General features: G+C 45.8%; 2 protein-coding genes across 6 annotated transcripts in view; one reads left to right on the forward strand and one right to left on the reverse strand.

The window, feature by feature from the left end:
* The window catches only part of PIP5K1A (phosphatidylinositol-4-phosphate 5-kinase type 1 alpha), a 35,697-nt gene extending 34,111 nt beyond the window's left edge, over positions 1–1,586 (reverse strand). For 3 of the 4 annotated variants that reach the window (XM_080800960.1, XM_080800957.1, XM_080800959.1), the window contains exon 1: positions 1,115–1,508. In XM_080800960.1, coding sequence (XP_080657086.1) covers positions 1,115–1,196 — 82 coding nt within the window. In that variant the 5' untranslated portion in view covers positions 1,197–1,508. Of the gene's footprint in view, positions 1–1,114 lie in introns of all 4 variants that reach the window. The other variant, XM_080800958.1, reaches the window with a different exon arrangement.
* Positions 1,587–5,265: 3,679 nt separating this feature from the next.
* On the forward strand, positions 5,266–16,477 carry VPS72 (vacuolar protein sorting 72 homolog). Of its 2 annotated transcripts, XM_080801794.1 has the most exons (6): positions 5,266–5,459; positions 9,299–9,451; positions 9,643–9,757; positions 10,524–10,700; positions 15,455–15,599; positions 15,909–16,477. In XM_080801794.1, exons 1-6 carry the CDS (start codon positions 5,343–5,345, stop codon positions 16,294–16,296), a joined length of 1,095 nt encoding a protein of 364 aa, XP_080657920.1. In that variant the 5' UTR covers positions 5,266–5,342; the 3' UTR covers positions 16,297–16,477. The 2 variants fall into 2 exon arrangements, with proteins under 2 accessions (XP_080657920.1, XP_080657921.1); XM_080801795.1 differs by lacking the exon at positions 15,455–15,599.
* The last annotated feature ends 183 nt before the right edge of the window (positions 16,478–16,660 follow it).

Raw genomic sequence — 16,660 nt, forward strand, 5'->3', positions numbered from 1 at the left:
CTCACAGTTTAGAAGCAACAGTCACTGTGGAACACCAGACATTTCTGATGGAAGCTCTAGAACAGTTTCTGACTCAATATCCACCCCCTCCCCACACTTATACACATTTTTCCTCCTACACACAATCTGTTGCTTTTCTTGTGGCTCCTCGGCAGTCCCTCAATCTCCAATAGTTTCTAACTACTTTGAGCTATGTTCCCTGGCTCCATTCTCCAAGTGCCAATTTCCTGATACAGCCTAAGCATTCTTCCAGTTCATTTCCTATTATGCAATATTCTCCCACAGCACGTAGAACCACCTCCCCCAACCACACCATCCGTCCCAGGCCTAATTCCCAACATAACCTCTCTCACCCTGTAATGCATCATTCCACCTTCTCCATCTGTTTTTAGGGTCTTTTTCCCACTTTCCTTCAAAACGTTCCATTCCTTCCCAAAAGTGGGCAGTCTAGAAATGGGAATCATCGAAGTAGGGTGTTTGATATAACATATATGTGTGTACAAGTGCGTGTGCGTGGCGGGGGGGGGGGGCACTAAGTGAGAAGGAATGACGCATGAAGGGGAGTCTCTAAGGAAAAAGAGGTCTCAAATAACTCCCACCTCCAACAAAATCCACAATTCCCTAACTCCACAGCAAAACGAAAGAAAGCGTCACTTAACTCTTAAACATGTTTCAACTCCATGGCTTCTCTCCCACAGGTTCATCCAATTAACCCCATAATCAACTTGGGTTCCACCTGCCTTTCACACTAATTCCTCTACTTAAGAAGCCTCCATTTATTTTAATTTTTCCCCGTCCCTTTCGATTTCTCTTCTGTTTCCCTCCCACCCCCACCTACAACCTCCATCCCCTCCTCACCCTACTACTTCAAGTCCTCAATTCGGTCTCCTGAAGACAGTGTTTTTGACAGTCACCCTTTCCTCAACCAAAATCCATCCTTTCCTCAGACTCCTCGTGCCCTCTCAGAAAGCCCTGCTATTTGAAAGCCCGGCCTCTGTCCTCCTTACCGGCAACTTCTCGGACATCCCCAGTTACAGGTGCCCTCCCAGGTCTCGCTCTCGTTCCCATCGCACCAGCAGTCCTCAGACCCCTGCCCACGCCCCACCCTGATTACCTGAGGAAGAGGCGCCGGAAGAGACCGCGGGATCCAAGGCTGAAACCCCGGCCGCCGACGGCCCAGAGGAGGACGACGCCATCTTGGCAGCCCCCTCCCCCTCAGCGGCCTCGCTCCCCTTCAGTCGGGCTCTTCCTCTTCTCCGAATCGAATCTTCTCCACGTCTCTTCACAGAACCCGCGTTCTGCGGGCTGCCTCCCTGCCCCCTCCGGGGCCTCTCTCAGACACGTCGGGCCGGGTAGTGAAACAGCTCAGGGCCGCACCATTTGGCTGGCATAGGGGAGAACTCCTGTTTCGCACCCCTCCGCAACTTCGACCGCTCTCCGCGGGAGCTTCTTTCCCCTTTCACAAGAGAATACGCTCGCTCAAGCCGCTGAACCTAACCACACCTAAAGGAATAAAAGAGCGTGAAAAGTCCCAACGGAACAAACGCCCCCACCCCCCCTCCCTAGCCACAGCCTGTTTATCGCCCAACCCCACCGCTCCACTCAGGGTGCTAGGGAAATCCGGGAACTGCGCATGCGCTTAACCTTTCCAGCGTTTCAGCCCACTCGACTGGGCAGAGAGGGTGGCCCGTGAGAGCCAATAGGAGGGGCCGCTACTGGTCATATGACACGGGCTCCCCACGCCCTAACGAATCCACCCGTCGAAGACAACCCCTTCCCGACTGTAGACCGTCCCTACGGTGGCTCAGTGGGTCAATTTATATTCCGCTCTGCGAAAGGACTGCGTTGAATTGCCGGAGCTCGGGATAAGTGAGTCTACCCTGCCGGCCCTCAGTTTTAGAGCCCAGGGAAGAACTCCCGACAAAAGCACTGTTGTCGAGACAAAGATATTAAGCACTCAAATATCACAAAACATCACATGAGACTAAGTATTCTTCCGGCTTTACTGCTTTGTTTACTGTAACGTGCTCTTCAGTCTTGCCTGCCTCTGAATGACATTCAAAACAGGTCTACACTTTGCCTCAAACGCAGCCCTGGGCATACTTACGGAATGCAGTAAGTATTTGATAAATGAATGAACGAAGACCTGTCAGAAAGGCCCTTGGAAAGCAGTCAGACCATATCACAGTCTTCCCGCCATCCAAGCAAGCCCTTAGCTCTTTAACTCTGTTAATCTGTGCACCAAAGGGCATGGAGACACAATGAATTACCCATTCTAGTTTAGTGAGTGGACTAACACTACAAAGTTTTAACAAAGTACCCTAGAGATTGTGAACCTAGGTAGGGATCTTAAGACCTCTCTCTTCCTGATCAGACTGTAAGCAAAGACTGTTTCTCTCTTGTATTTCCAGCTTCTCCCATCTGTGACTCTGCACATGGTGGAGGCTTAATAATTATTTGTGGAATTAATAAATGAAGAGAAATGGGGGGGGGTCTCGCTTTCGTAGCGCCCAAGATGGTCTGGTTATCCTCTATCCGGGTGTCTTCCAGATTCTAGAAAGGGAACCTAGGACCCGAAAGCCCAGACTATCGCTGCCTTCTACCTCTCGCAAATCAAAATAAAAATAATTGTTTCCCTGCTGCCACCTGCTGGATTATTCATATTCCTTTGGATGCTGAAGGTAGACAAACTTCACATGATTGGATTGACATTTCGTCCCACAGGGATGGAATTGTGTGACACTTAAGTATTTTACAATTGCAGCCAACTAAACAGGTGGGGGCACACTGTCTAGCATAGGGTTTCACTCAGATCGTCAATAAATATTTGTTGAATAAATTATTCTTGTTTTCACAAAAGCATGGAGCTGCTACCATTTCCTGAGTTATTTTAGAAATCATCTGGTGTAGATATAAAGCAGTTTCTGCTTTTAGAATTGGAAAGAGACCAATAAAGTCCCGATTCACAAGGCAGTAGGTCAAACAGGGGGATATTCTCCCTGGGATTTGATCAGCGAATTTGATTTCAGCCCTCCTGAAAAGAGGAGATCCCTGTTTTGTAGCCTCTTAAGGATCTTTATTTCTCTTTATGTACCAGAAAATGGCTATTATTACTCCTACTACCTTGTATTATGTCAGACCATTTACTAGTTTGTCTCCCTCTTAAGATTGAACATTTCAGGGCAAAGATTACATCTTATCCATTTTTAGATCTCAAGCCTCTAAAATACTGCCTGGCACAAAGTAGGTATATAATACGTGTCTCCTGAATATGTGAATGGATGAATGCAAAATTCAAAAAGTGGGGTTAGGGGTGTCTCCTATCTTTTCTCCCATACCTTGTTTCTGCCTCCACTCCCACTCAATCCCTGGGGTGTCCTCTGAGTCATTGAACCACTCTTCCCCAGTAACATTCCTGGCATAGCAGAACTGGGGTGACGTGGCAGGGTGTGGAAGCAGAGGCAAAGCAGGACATGTTGGCTTGGTGCCCCCAAGGAAATTGAGAAGGGCGTTCACCAATATATATTTTGGAAAAGCAGAGCAATCTGGCAATCTGAAAATAGGGCCCATATACAAACTTAACAGATATAATGTGCTTATGTGCCATACACACACACACACACACAGCTTTATTAAAGTGACTTTCATGTCTCATAACAGTTCCTAAGGTCGGAATGGAGGGGCTAGAGGCAAGCAAGATCAACCTAGATGCAAAATAAGAAAATGGGTATTTTATTCATTCAATAGTCATTCATTAATTCATTCATTGAATTGACATTAATTAGCTCCAACTATATCCTAGGCACTATGAGAGTTTCTGGTATACACAGAGGAAGATAAAGTCCATGCCCTCAAAAGGTCACAGGCTAATAAGGTATACATATAAATCATTAGGATAAAATGTAATTGCTGCCATCATTGAGTACATACAATTGCTATGGTTTGACAACCACATTTTCAGTGTAAAAGATGGGAAGAGAAGTTGACACAGGGTCTTGAAAATACCACAGACTGTATGACATTAAAACTACTCTGGAGAATGGAGGAGGCATGATCTCCATGGTTATGGACAGAGTTATGGAATGCAGTAAATATTTGATAAGTAAATGAATGAAGACCTGTCAGAAAGGGCCATGGAAAGCAGTCAGACCACATCACAGGGCCAGGAAGCGAGGTGGGTGAGTGAGAAGACTTCCCCATCTTATAGAACCAGAATTTTGCCAGGTATACAAGATAGGGAAAGAATCCTCAGGAGAAGGAAAAGGACACAGGCAGGACAGAGAAGGTAAGGCTAGAAAGACAGGGAGAGGCCAAATTATTAAGGATTTTGAATGCCATGTTAGTAGTGGTTACCACCTTCTAACCATCTATGTGCTTACTAAATCCTGTGTGAAGCAGTTTACAAGGATTATATCTCTTACCCTTTTCAACAACTTTATTTTTTTATTATTAATATATAATAATATTTGTTTCAGGAGTAAGGTCTGTGATTCATCAGTCTTACACAATACACAGTGCTCACAACACATATTCTTCCCAATGTCCATCAACTTATCCCTATCCCTATCCCAGCCACCCTTCCCCCCACTCCTTTTCAACAACTTTAAAAGGTAGATATTATTAGTTCCATTTTATTATTTTTCTTAAGTAGGCTCCAGGCCCAAATGGGGCTTGAACTTACGACCCCGATGTCAAGAGTCGCATGCTCTACCCACTGAGCCAGCGGGATGCCCCTAGTTGCATTTCTACAGATGAGAAAACAGAAATTCCGCCGCTTGTCCAAAATCACACAGCCAGAATACTAATTTCTACTCAAATTCAAGTCTGGCTGGCTCTAAAGCTATGCTCTTAACCACACTACTATTCTGCCTCAAGGATTTTGGACTTTAACCCGAAGATGCCGGGGAGCCATTAAAGATCTTTGAGTAGAAGAGAGACAAAGTCTGGGTTTTTAAAAACGTTCACTACTAGAAGCGGAATGGAAAACGGACTGGAGCGGGGCGGGGGGGTGTCTGACCTCTTCTAAGTGAAAATCTGTTGACTCCCCAATTCTGGACTTAGGGTACTAAGGCTCCTGGTGATACCCAGTCGTTCCACAGTTCAGCTCGGCGCGAGCTAGGGCAGGGAGTTTGGGGTGGTCTCCGCGACCCCAGTGGGCGGGGCTGCACAGTGGAGGGCTTGGCGGACTCAACTGGAAGACTCTCGACGCTCTGCTACTTCTGCCTGTGGACCAGAGGCTTCCGCCGCCGCCTGCCATCCGCAGGTAGTGGTGTCGAGCGCCGAGCTCCGATAGCCGCACTGGGTGAGGGGCCGCTGGTAGCGGCGCAGTCTCGGTAGGCAGGATGAGTTTGGCTGGGGGCCGGGCCCCCCGGAAGACTGCGGGGAACCGGCTTTCTGGGCTCCTGGAGGCAGAGGAGGAAGATGAGTTCTACCAGACGACTTATGGGGGTTTCACGGAGGCAAGAGCCGGGCCCAGGAAGAGGGAGGGGAGGAAGCTAAAAGGAGTCCTGCACAGAGAAACCTCGGACAAAGAAGGGGGCGGGGAATGTAGAGGAGCCCTGGGAGCTGGTACTGGAGACCGGGTGGGAGAGTCGCCCGGGGATGAAATGGAGCCTTGGAGAGGAGAGTCCTGGATGGGTTTGGAGGGGTCAGGGATGGAGGGGCTCTCCGGAGGCACCCCAGAATATGGAAGAAACCAATTGTGTATTTCTCTAGTTGCATGTTTCACCGCACTTCCGACGTCTAACAACGTGCGCGAGCTCATCGTAGTCACGCGGTATATACTCGTTGGCCCACTGCCTAGCTAGCTGTCCACCTGAAGTACAGAAAGGAGTCTCTTCAAAAGATAGAGGGGCTTAGTCTGCTCTTTTTTCGGCTTTCAACTCTTAATGTAAATGCTCCTTAGTTAACTAACCCTTCCTTGACTGCTTCTTCATAGAATATAGCTCAAATTGTAATTAGATTTGGTTTGCCTACTTGTTTATACTTTTCTATTAGGTTGTAAGCTCTGTAAGTTTAGAAATGGTCTGTTTTCTTCAACGGTATACGTCCATTCTCTGGATTGGATTGGTCCTGGTACTGATTGAATCTGTCCATTCTTTTTTTTTTTTTTTTTTGAAGATTTTATATTTATTTGTCAGAGAGACAGAGAGAGTACAGGCAGGCAGAGTGGCAGGCAGAGGCAGAGGGAGAAGCAGGCTCCCCGCGGAGCAAGGACCCCGATGTTAGACTGGATTCTGGGACACTGGCATCATGACCTGAGCCGAAGGCAGCTGCTTAACCGACTGAGCCACACAGGCATCCTGAATCTGTCCATTCTTAAAATATCTTTTGAGAAGCTAGGGCAAGCCAACCACTGTTCTGGGGAAGCAGAGAGTATTGAAAACACCACTTTATTCTTTGTATTCCTGACCCCAATGGGGCAACCAGTTGGATTAACAGTTGAAATATTGTGTGATAAAGAGTAAGATAAGTATAGGGATGCTGTGGTAACATATGGGAACCCAAGTCAGGTTTGGCATCCCTGGGGGACATGGTGTTTAAACTCACTACAGTATGAAAAGTAAGCCTTAGTTGGTAGCAGGGTAAGGAGAAAGGTTAACCCACCAAGGGTCAGGGGCAGAATGTGTAAAGGTACGGAGTCTCGATCTGGTACATGCATGCCTACTTTCATTCTCCAAACCTTATAGGAGAATAAAGGTTGGTAAGGCTGGAGGGAGTAGGCAAAGGCCAGACCATATTGGGCCTTGTGAACCATGTTAAAGAGTTTACTCTCCATCCATTCATCAAAGTATCATGTTCAAATATGTACTTTAGAAAGCTCACTCTTTAATGAGGAGAATGGTTTGAAGGAGGTAGTGGGAGTAGGAAAACATGGGCAGTAGGTTACAAGACAAATTAAGGAAATTGAATCCACAGGACTTGATGACTGGGAGTCATTACGTACACAGCCCTGACCAACTATAGTTTAAAATAGAATGTTCTCATCCCTCCCCCAAAGGCCATTTTCCTATTCCTGTCATTTTATGAGTCGTTATTTAATATGTACCGTTCATGCTTCCAAAAGGGATTAAAGGAGGCTTACCATACAAACAAAAAGTAGGAACAGTAAAAATAGAGACAGATCAGAAGTAATTGTACCAGGAGCCTCTGCTAAATTGGTAATAGCAATTGATATTAAATTTAGCTGTGAGCTTCCTGGCAGCCAAGCCCTGAATTTCTTTTTTCAGTAAGAAAGAGTCATATACATTCTTTAAGAGAGGAGAAACTTATTCAGCATTAAGTCCCAGGAAGAATTGCATCCTTGTATAAGATGTATAAAGTAACAGGGGTTCAGTAGATAATGTAGAAACATTCTCTGATCTAGTCATGCCTATTAATGACCCTTGATAAAAGCCAAAGGAATGGTAGTAAATCCATAACTTAGTGAAAGCATTTTGATTGGACATTAAGCTGCCATGTGGTTGAACTACTCCTCTCTGGTGAGATGACTTAATACTTAGAGCTAGGGGATTAATGTGTTCCCAGGCTGTCTTTCACAAACATCAGTTGGGAGGAAATGATGGTCATCTGTGCAAGATTGAACTCTGGCTAGCTTGGAGTGTCAACTGTCTGTGCTATTTGCTTGCTTTAGCAGCATGTGTACCAAGATTAGCTCGTTGGTCTACATCATTGATTGAAGAGAGAGCCACATGTTTGAGGTGCCACCCTGCCCAGTTGACTCCCCTGCCCCCAACTGTGTTTTTCCCTTTACTTTTCGATGTGGCTGCCATTCTAGCCCTGATCTGTAACCCCTCAGTTCTAGGCTATACTCCATGTTCTCTACTCCACTCAGCTAAACACCTCCGGAGCTTTCTGAAACACCCCTTGTATACAGTTTTTCTATTTCCCCAAATCTTCATTGGCTCCCCATTATACAGAATACTAATACCCAATAATTTTTCTGTTCCAACACACCTGAGGAATGAGACCTATTTCTCAGTAAGTTTATGTCAGCAATGATTATCAGTAGTGGGACAAGTAAGGAGAGGGAGAGGATTAAGAATCACTTGCTTATAAAGTATATAAATCATGAGTTTATTAGCCTGATATGTAAGTTTCTCTATTGACCGAATGCTGTCTTTTCAAGTCTTCTAGCATAGGGCAGTTAGTTAATGTTGGAAGAAGGCTGTGCTGGAATCAAAGGCAGCCAGCTAGGAAGATTTCTTTACCAAGACAAACCTGCTTTACTTAGGTCTAAATCTTTATTCCATAAACAAGGTATACACATTCCTGCTTCTGCACCTTTGTTCTTGCTGTTCTATCTACCCATGATACCTCTGCCCTCTTGGCTGTCTGAACACTACCAGTATTTTATTTTATTTATTTACAGAGAGATCACAAGTAGGCAGAGAGGCAGGCTCCCTGCTGAGCAAGGAGACTGATGTGGGACTCATCCCAGGACCCTGGGATCATGACCTGAGCCGAAGGCAGTGGCTTAACGGACTGAGCCACCCAGGCATCCCTCCCAGTATTTTAAACCACAACTCAAGTCCTCTTTGTTCGCTAGAGTCTAAAGCAGGGCTCAGCAAACCCTGACCTGCTGGTCAAATGTGGCCCACTGTCTGTTCTGGCCCTTCACAGTAAAAGTTTGCCAATCCCTGCTCTAAAGGAATAAAGTAAAGTTTAGACCTTCCCAGACCACCAGTCTATGGGAAAGTGTGCCTTCCTCTGAGCTCCTGTACTTAAAAAGATTTATTTATTTACTTATTTGAGAGAAAGAGAGCGGGAGCAGGGGCAGAGCGAGAGGAGAGAGAATCCTCAAGCACACTCCCCGCTGAGCTGAGCACGGAGCCCAACATGTGGCTCAGTCTCGGGACCCTGAGATCATGACCTGAGCTGAAATCGGGAGTTGGCCACTTAACCAACTGAGCTACCTAGGTGTCCCTCCTGTAACATTTTAGTACTGTTTAGTACCATTTGATACTTTATAGTTGCTTTGTATTCAAACTTCCTTTTACACTAAGTCCTGTCTTCTGCCAGACTGTGAGACCCCTGAAGGTAAAGATCAAACCATATCCTTTGTATCCCAGCATTTAACATAGTGTGCAACAAGTAAAGAGCAGTTGATTAATCTGGAAGGGGTGGTGCTGGTGCCAAAGGCCATCAGTTTGGAAGGCTTCTTGCCTGAAGAAATTGAAGGGCTGGGTTGGGAAGGAGAGTGGAGCAACTCTTACATCAAGAAAGCAAAGAGATTCTGTTCCTGGAGGGGCACTGATGACTCAGTGACAGTGAGAACCTCATCTCCCTATGTCCTCAGGAATCAGGTGATGATGAGTATCAAGGGGACCAGTCAGACACAGAGGATGAGGTGGACTCTGACTTTGACATTGATGAAGGGGATGAACCATCCAGTGATGGAGAAGCAGAAGAGCCAAGAAGGAAGCGCCGAGTAGTCACCAAAGCATATAAGGTGCTGGGGGTATCCTGGTTTTCTTATACTTCCATAATTTCATCATTTCTCTTGTGCCCTTCATGAGGTCCCAGTACTCTGCTCCCCGACCCCCAACGGTCAATTTACTGCAGTGCTAGTTTTCTCTTAAGATCCTCATCTTTCTCCTTGTCACTTTTGTTCCCTGGTATCTGATTCCAGTCTCTCCCCAGGAGCCTCTCAAGAGCTTAAGGCCTCGAAAGGTCAGCACTCCAGCTGGTAGCTCTCAGAAGGCCCGAGAAGAGAAGGCACTGCTGCCACTAGAACTACAGGATGATGGCTCTGACAGTGAGTGCAGATGTTTGAGTCAACTGACAAAATTGGAACATAATGATAAAGTATTGGATCAGTGTTAAGTTTACCAAAGCTGGTAACTGTACTATGGCTGTATAAGAAAAACCCTTATTCTTTTTTTTTTTTTTTTTTTGGTAACGATTTTATTTATTTATTTGAGAGAGCATGAGAGGGGAGAGGTCAGAGGGAGAAGCAGACTCCCCACTTAGCAGGGAGCCCGATGTAGGACTCGATCCTGGGACTCCATGATCATGACCTGAGCCAAAAGCAGCTGCCCAACCAACTGAGCCACCCAGGCATCCTATTCTTTTTTTTTTTTTTAAGATTTTATTTATTTATTTGAGAGAGAAAGAGTGCCCTTGGGGTGGGGACAGAGGGAGAAACAGGCTGCCTGCTGCTGAGCAGGGAGCCTGATGTGGGATCGTGACCTGAGCTGAAAGCAGCCACTTAATGGACTGAGCCACCCAGGTACCTGGAAAACCCTTATTCTTTGGAAATATACACTGAAGTATTTAAGGTCAAGAGCTAAGATGTGTGCAGCTTAACTCTCAGATCATTCGGGAAAACATATGCAATGCAAATGGGGCAAAAGGTTCACAGGAGTTGATCTGGTAAGGGATACATAGGTATTCTGTGGACTCTTGCAACCTTTTTATAAGTTTGAAATGATTTCCAAACAAGTTTTTAAATTTTGAAAATAAACAAATAAAAGAGGTGGACATGAATTCAAAGATTTCTTCCTCTCTTACTTCTTTCCCAGGTCGGAAGTCTATGCGTCAGTCTACAGCTGAGCATACGCGACAGACATTCCTTCGGGTACAAGAGAGGCAGGGCCAGTCACGGCGGCGAAAGGGACCCCACTGTGAGCGGCCACTGACCCAGGAAGAGCTGCTCAGAGAGGCCAAGATCACAGAAGAGCTCAACTTACGTTCATTGGGTCAGTCTGTGGTTTTGAGAACAGAGGGCTGAGGGGCATGAGAAAAATGGAGACTGTAGGACCTGAGCAGCTGGGGAGATGGAGACTTGGAATGAGAGAATTGAAGGAAATGCAGAGTGAGAGGTGAGGAGCAAGAAACAAGGCAGTTAGCAGAGCTCTAAAGTACAAGTTACAGGGAAGAGGAAGTGTATTGTTATAAAATAAGAATTGCATAGAACCGCGTTCAAATCCTAGTTGTGCTGTTCACTTGCTATAAGATTGCCAGCAAATTACTTAATCTACTTGTATCTTGCGGTTCTGTTTTACAAAGTTGGGTGATAATGCCTACTTTAATGATAATCATGAAAATTAGAAATTTTCCAGAATTAGTTCATAAGATGAACTATTTTATTTATTTATTTATTTTTAAGATTTTATTTATTTATTTGACAGAGAGATCACAAGTAGGCAGAGAGGCAGGCAGAGAGAGAGGAGGAAGCAGGCTCCCCACCAAGCAGAGAGCCAAATGCGAGGCTTGATCCCAGGACCCTGGGATCATGACCTGAGCCGAAGGCAGAGGCTTTAACCCACAGAGCCAACCAAGCACCCCAAGATGAACTATTTTAAATAAAAAATTCTTTAAAATCTCTTCAGTTTATATGCTGAGTACACAATTGTGTACAATAATAGACTGTACAAAACATACTTTTTTTTTTTTTTTTTAAGAGAGTGAGAATGCTGGGGGAGGATTACAGTGGGGTGGGCAAAGGAAAAGGGAGAGAGAGAATCTCACAACCCTGAGATCAAGACCTGAGCTGAAATTAGGGGGCTGGATGCTTAACTGACTGAGCCACCCACATGCTCCAGAACACACATTTCTTTATAGGGTGTTAAGAATCTTAAATCATGAGAGTACATGAGGGAATAGCAGATTGCACACATCCCATCAAATGCTCAGTGTGGGGCATACTTTCATTGGGTGAAATAACACAGAATCAGCTATAGTATTTAATCTGTTCTTTTTCTTTCTCTATACTGCCCCCCACCCCAGTCTTTCTTTCTCTGAATTTTTCTCTTACGCGAGCAAGAATGTATAGTTGAATGTTTACAGCCCAAATGTGGAGTGGAAGATTCTTTACACAGAATATCTGAGACCCAGTTCATTCCACTTTTATATTTCTCAAATTTAGATAACTCCAAAAGAACACAATGATTGAGAAAAGGTTTACTTCACTTCCAATATCTTCAGGATATATTTTCATGACTGTTTCATTATACTGACTTTAAAATTGGATATTTAATCTTTATCTGTATAATGGTAATTCAGTGCTTTCAAGCAGTAGCTGTCCCTCAAAACAGAACTTATTTAGAACCATCACAAACAGTGAGGTGACCTTGATGTCACTGTAATTAGAGTCCACATCCTTTGACCACATTGGTTGGTTTGGACCACTGTAAAATGGGTAACTCCCAGGCTTCTTACATCAGCAACTGACATAGGAGACCTTGCAGAAGCTTGTTTGGCAGGGGAAAATAAGTTCATTTTTGAACATGTTGAATTTGAGGAGTCTGGGAACAGTCTGTGCAGTGCTGAGAGTTCAGTTCAGTGTACACACCCGGGTTTGGACAAAAGATCTGCACTGGAAACAAATTTGAAAGTCTGTTGAGTATAGATAGCACTGTTGATGTTGGAGTGGTCAGATCAGCCAGGGAGAAAGAATGAGGAAGAGAAGACAGAGGCAGAAGGGAATCCTGCAGACACTAGAATGTAATGGGCTCATCAAAGAGGAGCTTAGCAGTGGCCAGAGAGTTAGAGAACTGCAGGAGAATTGCCTTAAGAATGCCAAGCAAAGAGAATGTTTGAGAGAGAGTCTCTTCTGAATGCTGCAGAGATGCCACCCAAGAGGAGAATGGAGAAGTGTCCATTTGTTTTGGTGACAAAGAGGTCAGAGGTGACCTTAAAGAGTGCTTTTTGAGAACCATGCCATTTTGAAGCAGGCTTAAAAAGTTTGGCTGTGAAGGGTGGAAGAGGGAATAAAAGCTATAGGGTCTAGGGTCAATGTAGAGTTTTCTTTGCTTGTTTTATTCAAAGATCGGAGGAACTCAGTCTTTGATGAGAAGCGCCTGAGTATAATGATAGAGAAGAAAGAAAGGATAGTTAATAGTGCGGGTTTTTGGAGAAGGGGTAGCTAGAGCACAGGTGAAGGAACTAGCTTAAGTTAAGAGGGAGGGAGGGAGGATGGCTAATAGTTGGAGGTTAGTAACCCATAACAGGACATTGGAGTGGTTCTCATCTGATGTTTTTTAGGCACTATCACCTGTCAGGTGTTGGGCTTGAGGGGAGAGTGAAGAGTGTTTGAAATTTTGAGATAGAATATTCTGTTGATGTTGGGGGAATCTGTTGAATTTTGGGAACATACGTTCATAGTCTACCCTGTTGTGTAATACTTCTCCAGGAGCACTCAGCAATCCAGGTCTGGGCCATGGAGTTTTGGTTGATAAGAGTGACTAAAATGATAGACTGAGGAACCTAACCTTGATTTACAAAGGAAAATGAAGCCTGGAAGGGGCCGCTAGGGAGAGAGAATATGGAGAGGTCTTTGTACGGGAGGAAGAACAGAGGTATCTAGAGTGGGGAGCAAACAGACCCAAAGGGTAGGATGTTGGGGCCAGAGCCTGGGATGTGTGATTGCAGTATTTCAGAGCTGGGGCAGTTGCAGGCAGTAACGAAGTATGAGCTGTAGCTGGAGTGGAATGGAATAACTCAAGTATCCTAGACAGGAAGATTGTTGAGAGATGAGATTGGTAAAGAAACTGTGGGGATGGGAGGTTGAAGAGGTTACCCGTGTGTGCACGTTTGAGGTCACCGGCGTGACGTAGGATGACAGGAGTTGGGTGGAGAGGAAGAGTAGAAAGGATTGCTGAAGTCTTCGGTGAGGGAGGGAGGGAGCATGACAGGAAGGAGAGGTGATCTAACCCAGTGGCATCTGTGTCAGCGGGGAGGTGGGTCTGCAGATGGGTAGAGGAGCTGTGGTATAAAGCGCAAAGTGCGCTCAGCAGGACACAGGCACGCCCTGCTTGGGATGTGGCAGGATGAGCAGCCTCTGCCAGAGGGCTGCAGGGAGAGCAGGGCCTGACAGGGTGATGGGCTTCCGGGAAGACAAGTTGCCGAGGGCATGCTGAGGAAGGAATTGGAGGACATAGATGCATTGGTTGATTAGGGAGGATTTCTAGAAGGTACAGGGAAGTGTTTGAAAGGAGAAGGGTTGGAAGGTTGGCTGAAGAGAAAGAAAGCAATATTACCTACTCAAATTCCAAGTACAAAAGAGGCTAAATCATTGGTGGGGTTCTATTCTCCAAACAGAAATTTGGAGTTCATTCAGTGGAAAGGGACAGGAGTATTTCTGACCACTGAGCATTAACAAATACTTGTTGAGTGCCTGTAATGTGCGGAACACTGCCCAGCCCCGGGAATATGTAGGTAGTATGAGTCACAGTCATTGTCCTTGAGGAGGAGATGTGTATACGAACCACGAACTGCCATAGCGCAGTGTCACGAGTCCGCCAGGGGACCGTGGTGAATTAGAAGAGTGCTCGGAAGGAGAGGCAGCTATTCTGCTCAGCTCGTTGTTGCCACATGACAATGCAAATGCAGGGTTGCCAGATTTTCTTGTTATTTTAAGAGGAACCAGAAATCTCTGTGTTTATGTATTTTTTTAAAATATTTTATTTATTTATTTATTTGACAGAAAGAGACACAGCAAGAGAGGTAACACAAGTAGGGGGAGTGGAAGAGGGAGAAGCAGGCTTCCCATTAACAGGGATCCTGATGCCGGGCTTGATCCCAGGTCTCGGGGATCATGACCTGAGCCAAAGACAGATACTAAACAACTGAGCCACCCAGGTGCCCTGAAATCTCTGTGTTTGAATGTAATTTCCTTAGGGTGTCTACGTGATTCAGTCAGTTAAATATCCAGCTCTTGATTTCAGCTGAGGTCATGATCTCAGGGTCCTGGGATTGGGCTCCACATCAGGCTCTAGCAGCAGAAAATCTGCTTGAGGATTCTCTCCCTCTCCCCATCCCACCATGTGCTCACACACTCTCTCCCCTCCCCAAAATAAATCTTAAAAAAATAAAGTAAAAAAATACAATACAAGACAGATCACACAAAACACTTAAGTGGGCTGCCCAGCTTATAACCCCTGAGAGTGTACCTCAAAACCATTTTGTACAAGGAATGGCTCGATGAAATGGGCATTGTGATCAGCCTGGAGAGACATGGACAATAACTTCCAACTGTGTAAAGGACTGCCATATATGGAAGACAGACCAGACCTGCATTCTTTATAGCCCAAAAAGATAAAACAGTGTCATCAGGCATCATATTTTAGCTTAAAATAGGAAGGAACTCTCTAATGACCAAAGATGCCTGAAGACGCAGCGAGCTGTTCTTACTGGGAGCAAGTGGACAGGGTAGCTGTGGAGGGATACAGAGGGAAATAGCAGGCTCCTTATCCAAGGGTCTCTTCTAGTTCTAAAGTCCCACTCTTCTGAGTGCATGAGGAACCAAGTGGACAGGAGAAATGGGCAGAGAGGATATCAGGGGCAAGCAGAAAACGTCAGAAGTAGAGGTGTGAGGGGGCCTCAGGAGTTGTGTGAATGGCTTAGGCAGAGACTGGACAGCCAGGAAGGTCATCAAAAGACTGTGGGACAGAAGTGACTGTGGGCACAGGGGGAACTTACCTTCCCCTCATTCCTTCCTTTGACCCTGAAGAGACGTACGAGAGGCTCGAGGCTGACAAAAAGAAACAGGTGCACAAGAAGCGGAAGTGCCCAGGGCCCATGATCACCTATCATTCGGTGACGGTGCCGCTTGTTGGGGAGCCAGGCCCTAAAGAGGAGAATGTGGATGTGGAAGGGTGAGTGTGTCACAAGGAAGAAGGGGAGAGAGCCTTCTCCTGCCTTCCTCAGCTCTCCTCACACAGCTCTCTCCAGCACGCGGATGTCCTTCAGAGTCCTTTTCCCTCAGCTCCATGTTTCTTTTAGCCTCTCCTCATTCTCTCCAGTTTTTCATTCAGCCCAGTTTGCTTTTCCCCATCTGTCACTTTGATTCTCTCAGAACGTTCCCATTGCTCTGTCTCCTTCATCTCTTTCCTTGCCTATCTGATCTCTCTTTATCTGTTGTTTTTTCTCCTCAGAAGTTTTTGTATTTCTGTCTCTCCCCTTAGACTGGATCCTACTCCCACAGCCTCTGCGCTGACTCCCCGTGCAGGCACTGGACCCGTCGTCCCTCCAGCTCGCTGCTCCCGTACCTTCATCACTTTTAGTGATGATGCAACATTTGAGGAATGGTTTCCCCAAGGGCGGCCCCCAAAGGTCCCTGTTCGGGAGGTCTGCCCTGTCACCCATCGGCCAGCCCTGTACCGGGACCCTGTCACAGACATCCCCTATGCCACTGCTCGAGCCTTCAAGATCATCCGTGAGGCCTACAAGAAGTACATCACTGCCCACGGACTGCCACCCACTGCCTCAGCGCTGGGCCCTGGCCCACCACCTCCTGAACCCCTCCCTGGTTCTGGGCCCCGAGCCTTGCGCCAGAAAATTGTCATCAAATAAGATGTTTAGTCCTTGGAAACCCCTCTCCTGCCCTGACTTGGGGCTCTTCACATTTCCCCTTGTCTCCCTGCTTCTCCCCTTTGTCAGCTCTGAGCTTTGCCCAGCCCTTTTCTATATTTCTTTCCCCCTGGTTCCTGCTGGTTTTGTGTTTTTTAATCTAATAAAAAAGAAGGATCCCCTTTGTCTGGTGTCTGATCTAGAGTTGGGAGCAAGAAGTCTTTGTGAACGTCTGAGTATATAAGGGTCTTCATTTTATTTAATAGAGTTCATCGTGAGCTTCCTTTTTAAAATTCTAAGTATTCATTCCTACAGCTGGATTATAAACACCTTTAAATTAGACATCCAAACAAAATTCTTATACTTA

Source organism: Martes martes, assembly GCF_963455335.1.
Source record: "Martes martes genome assembly, chromosome: 4".
NCBI lineage: Eukaryota > Metazoa > Chordata > Mammalia > Carnivora > Mustelidae > Martes > Martes martes.

What these genes read in the sequence shown, in the direction of transcription:
- VPS72 (XM_080801794.1), top strand. Translation starts at nt 5,343, where the DNA reads ATGAGTTTGGCTGGGGGCCGGGCCCCCCGGAAGACTGCGGGGAACCGG. An exon ending in CTTATGGGGGTTTCACGGAG is followed by an intron (nt 5,460 to 9,298) that starts GCAAGAGCCGGG and finishes CTATGTCCTCAG; the next exon opens with GAATCAGGTGATGATGAGTA. An exon ending in GAGAATGTGGATGTGGAAGG is followed by an intron (nt 15,600 to 15,908) that starts GTGAGTGTGTCA and finishes CTCTCCCCTTAG; the next exon opens with ACTGGATCCTACTCCCACAG.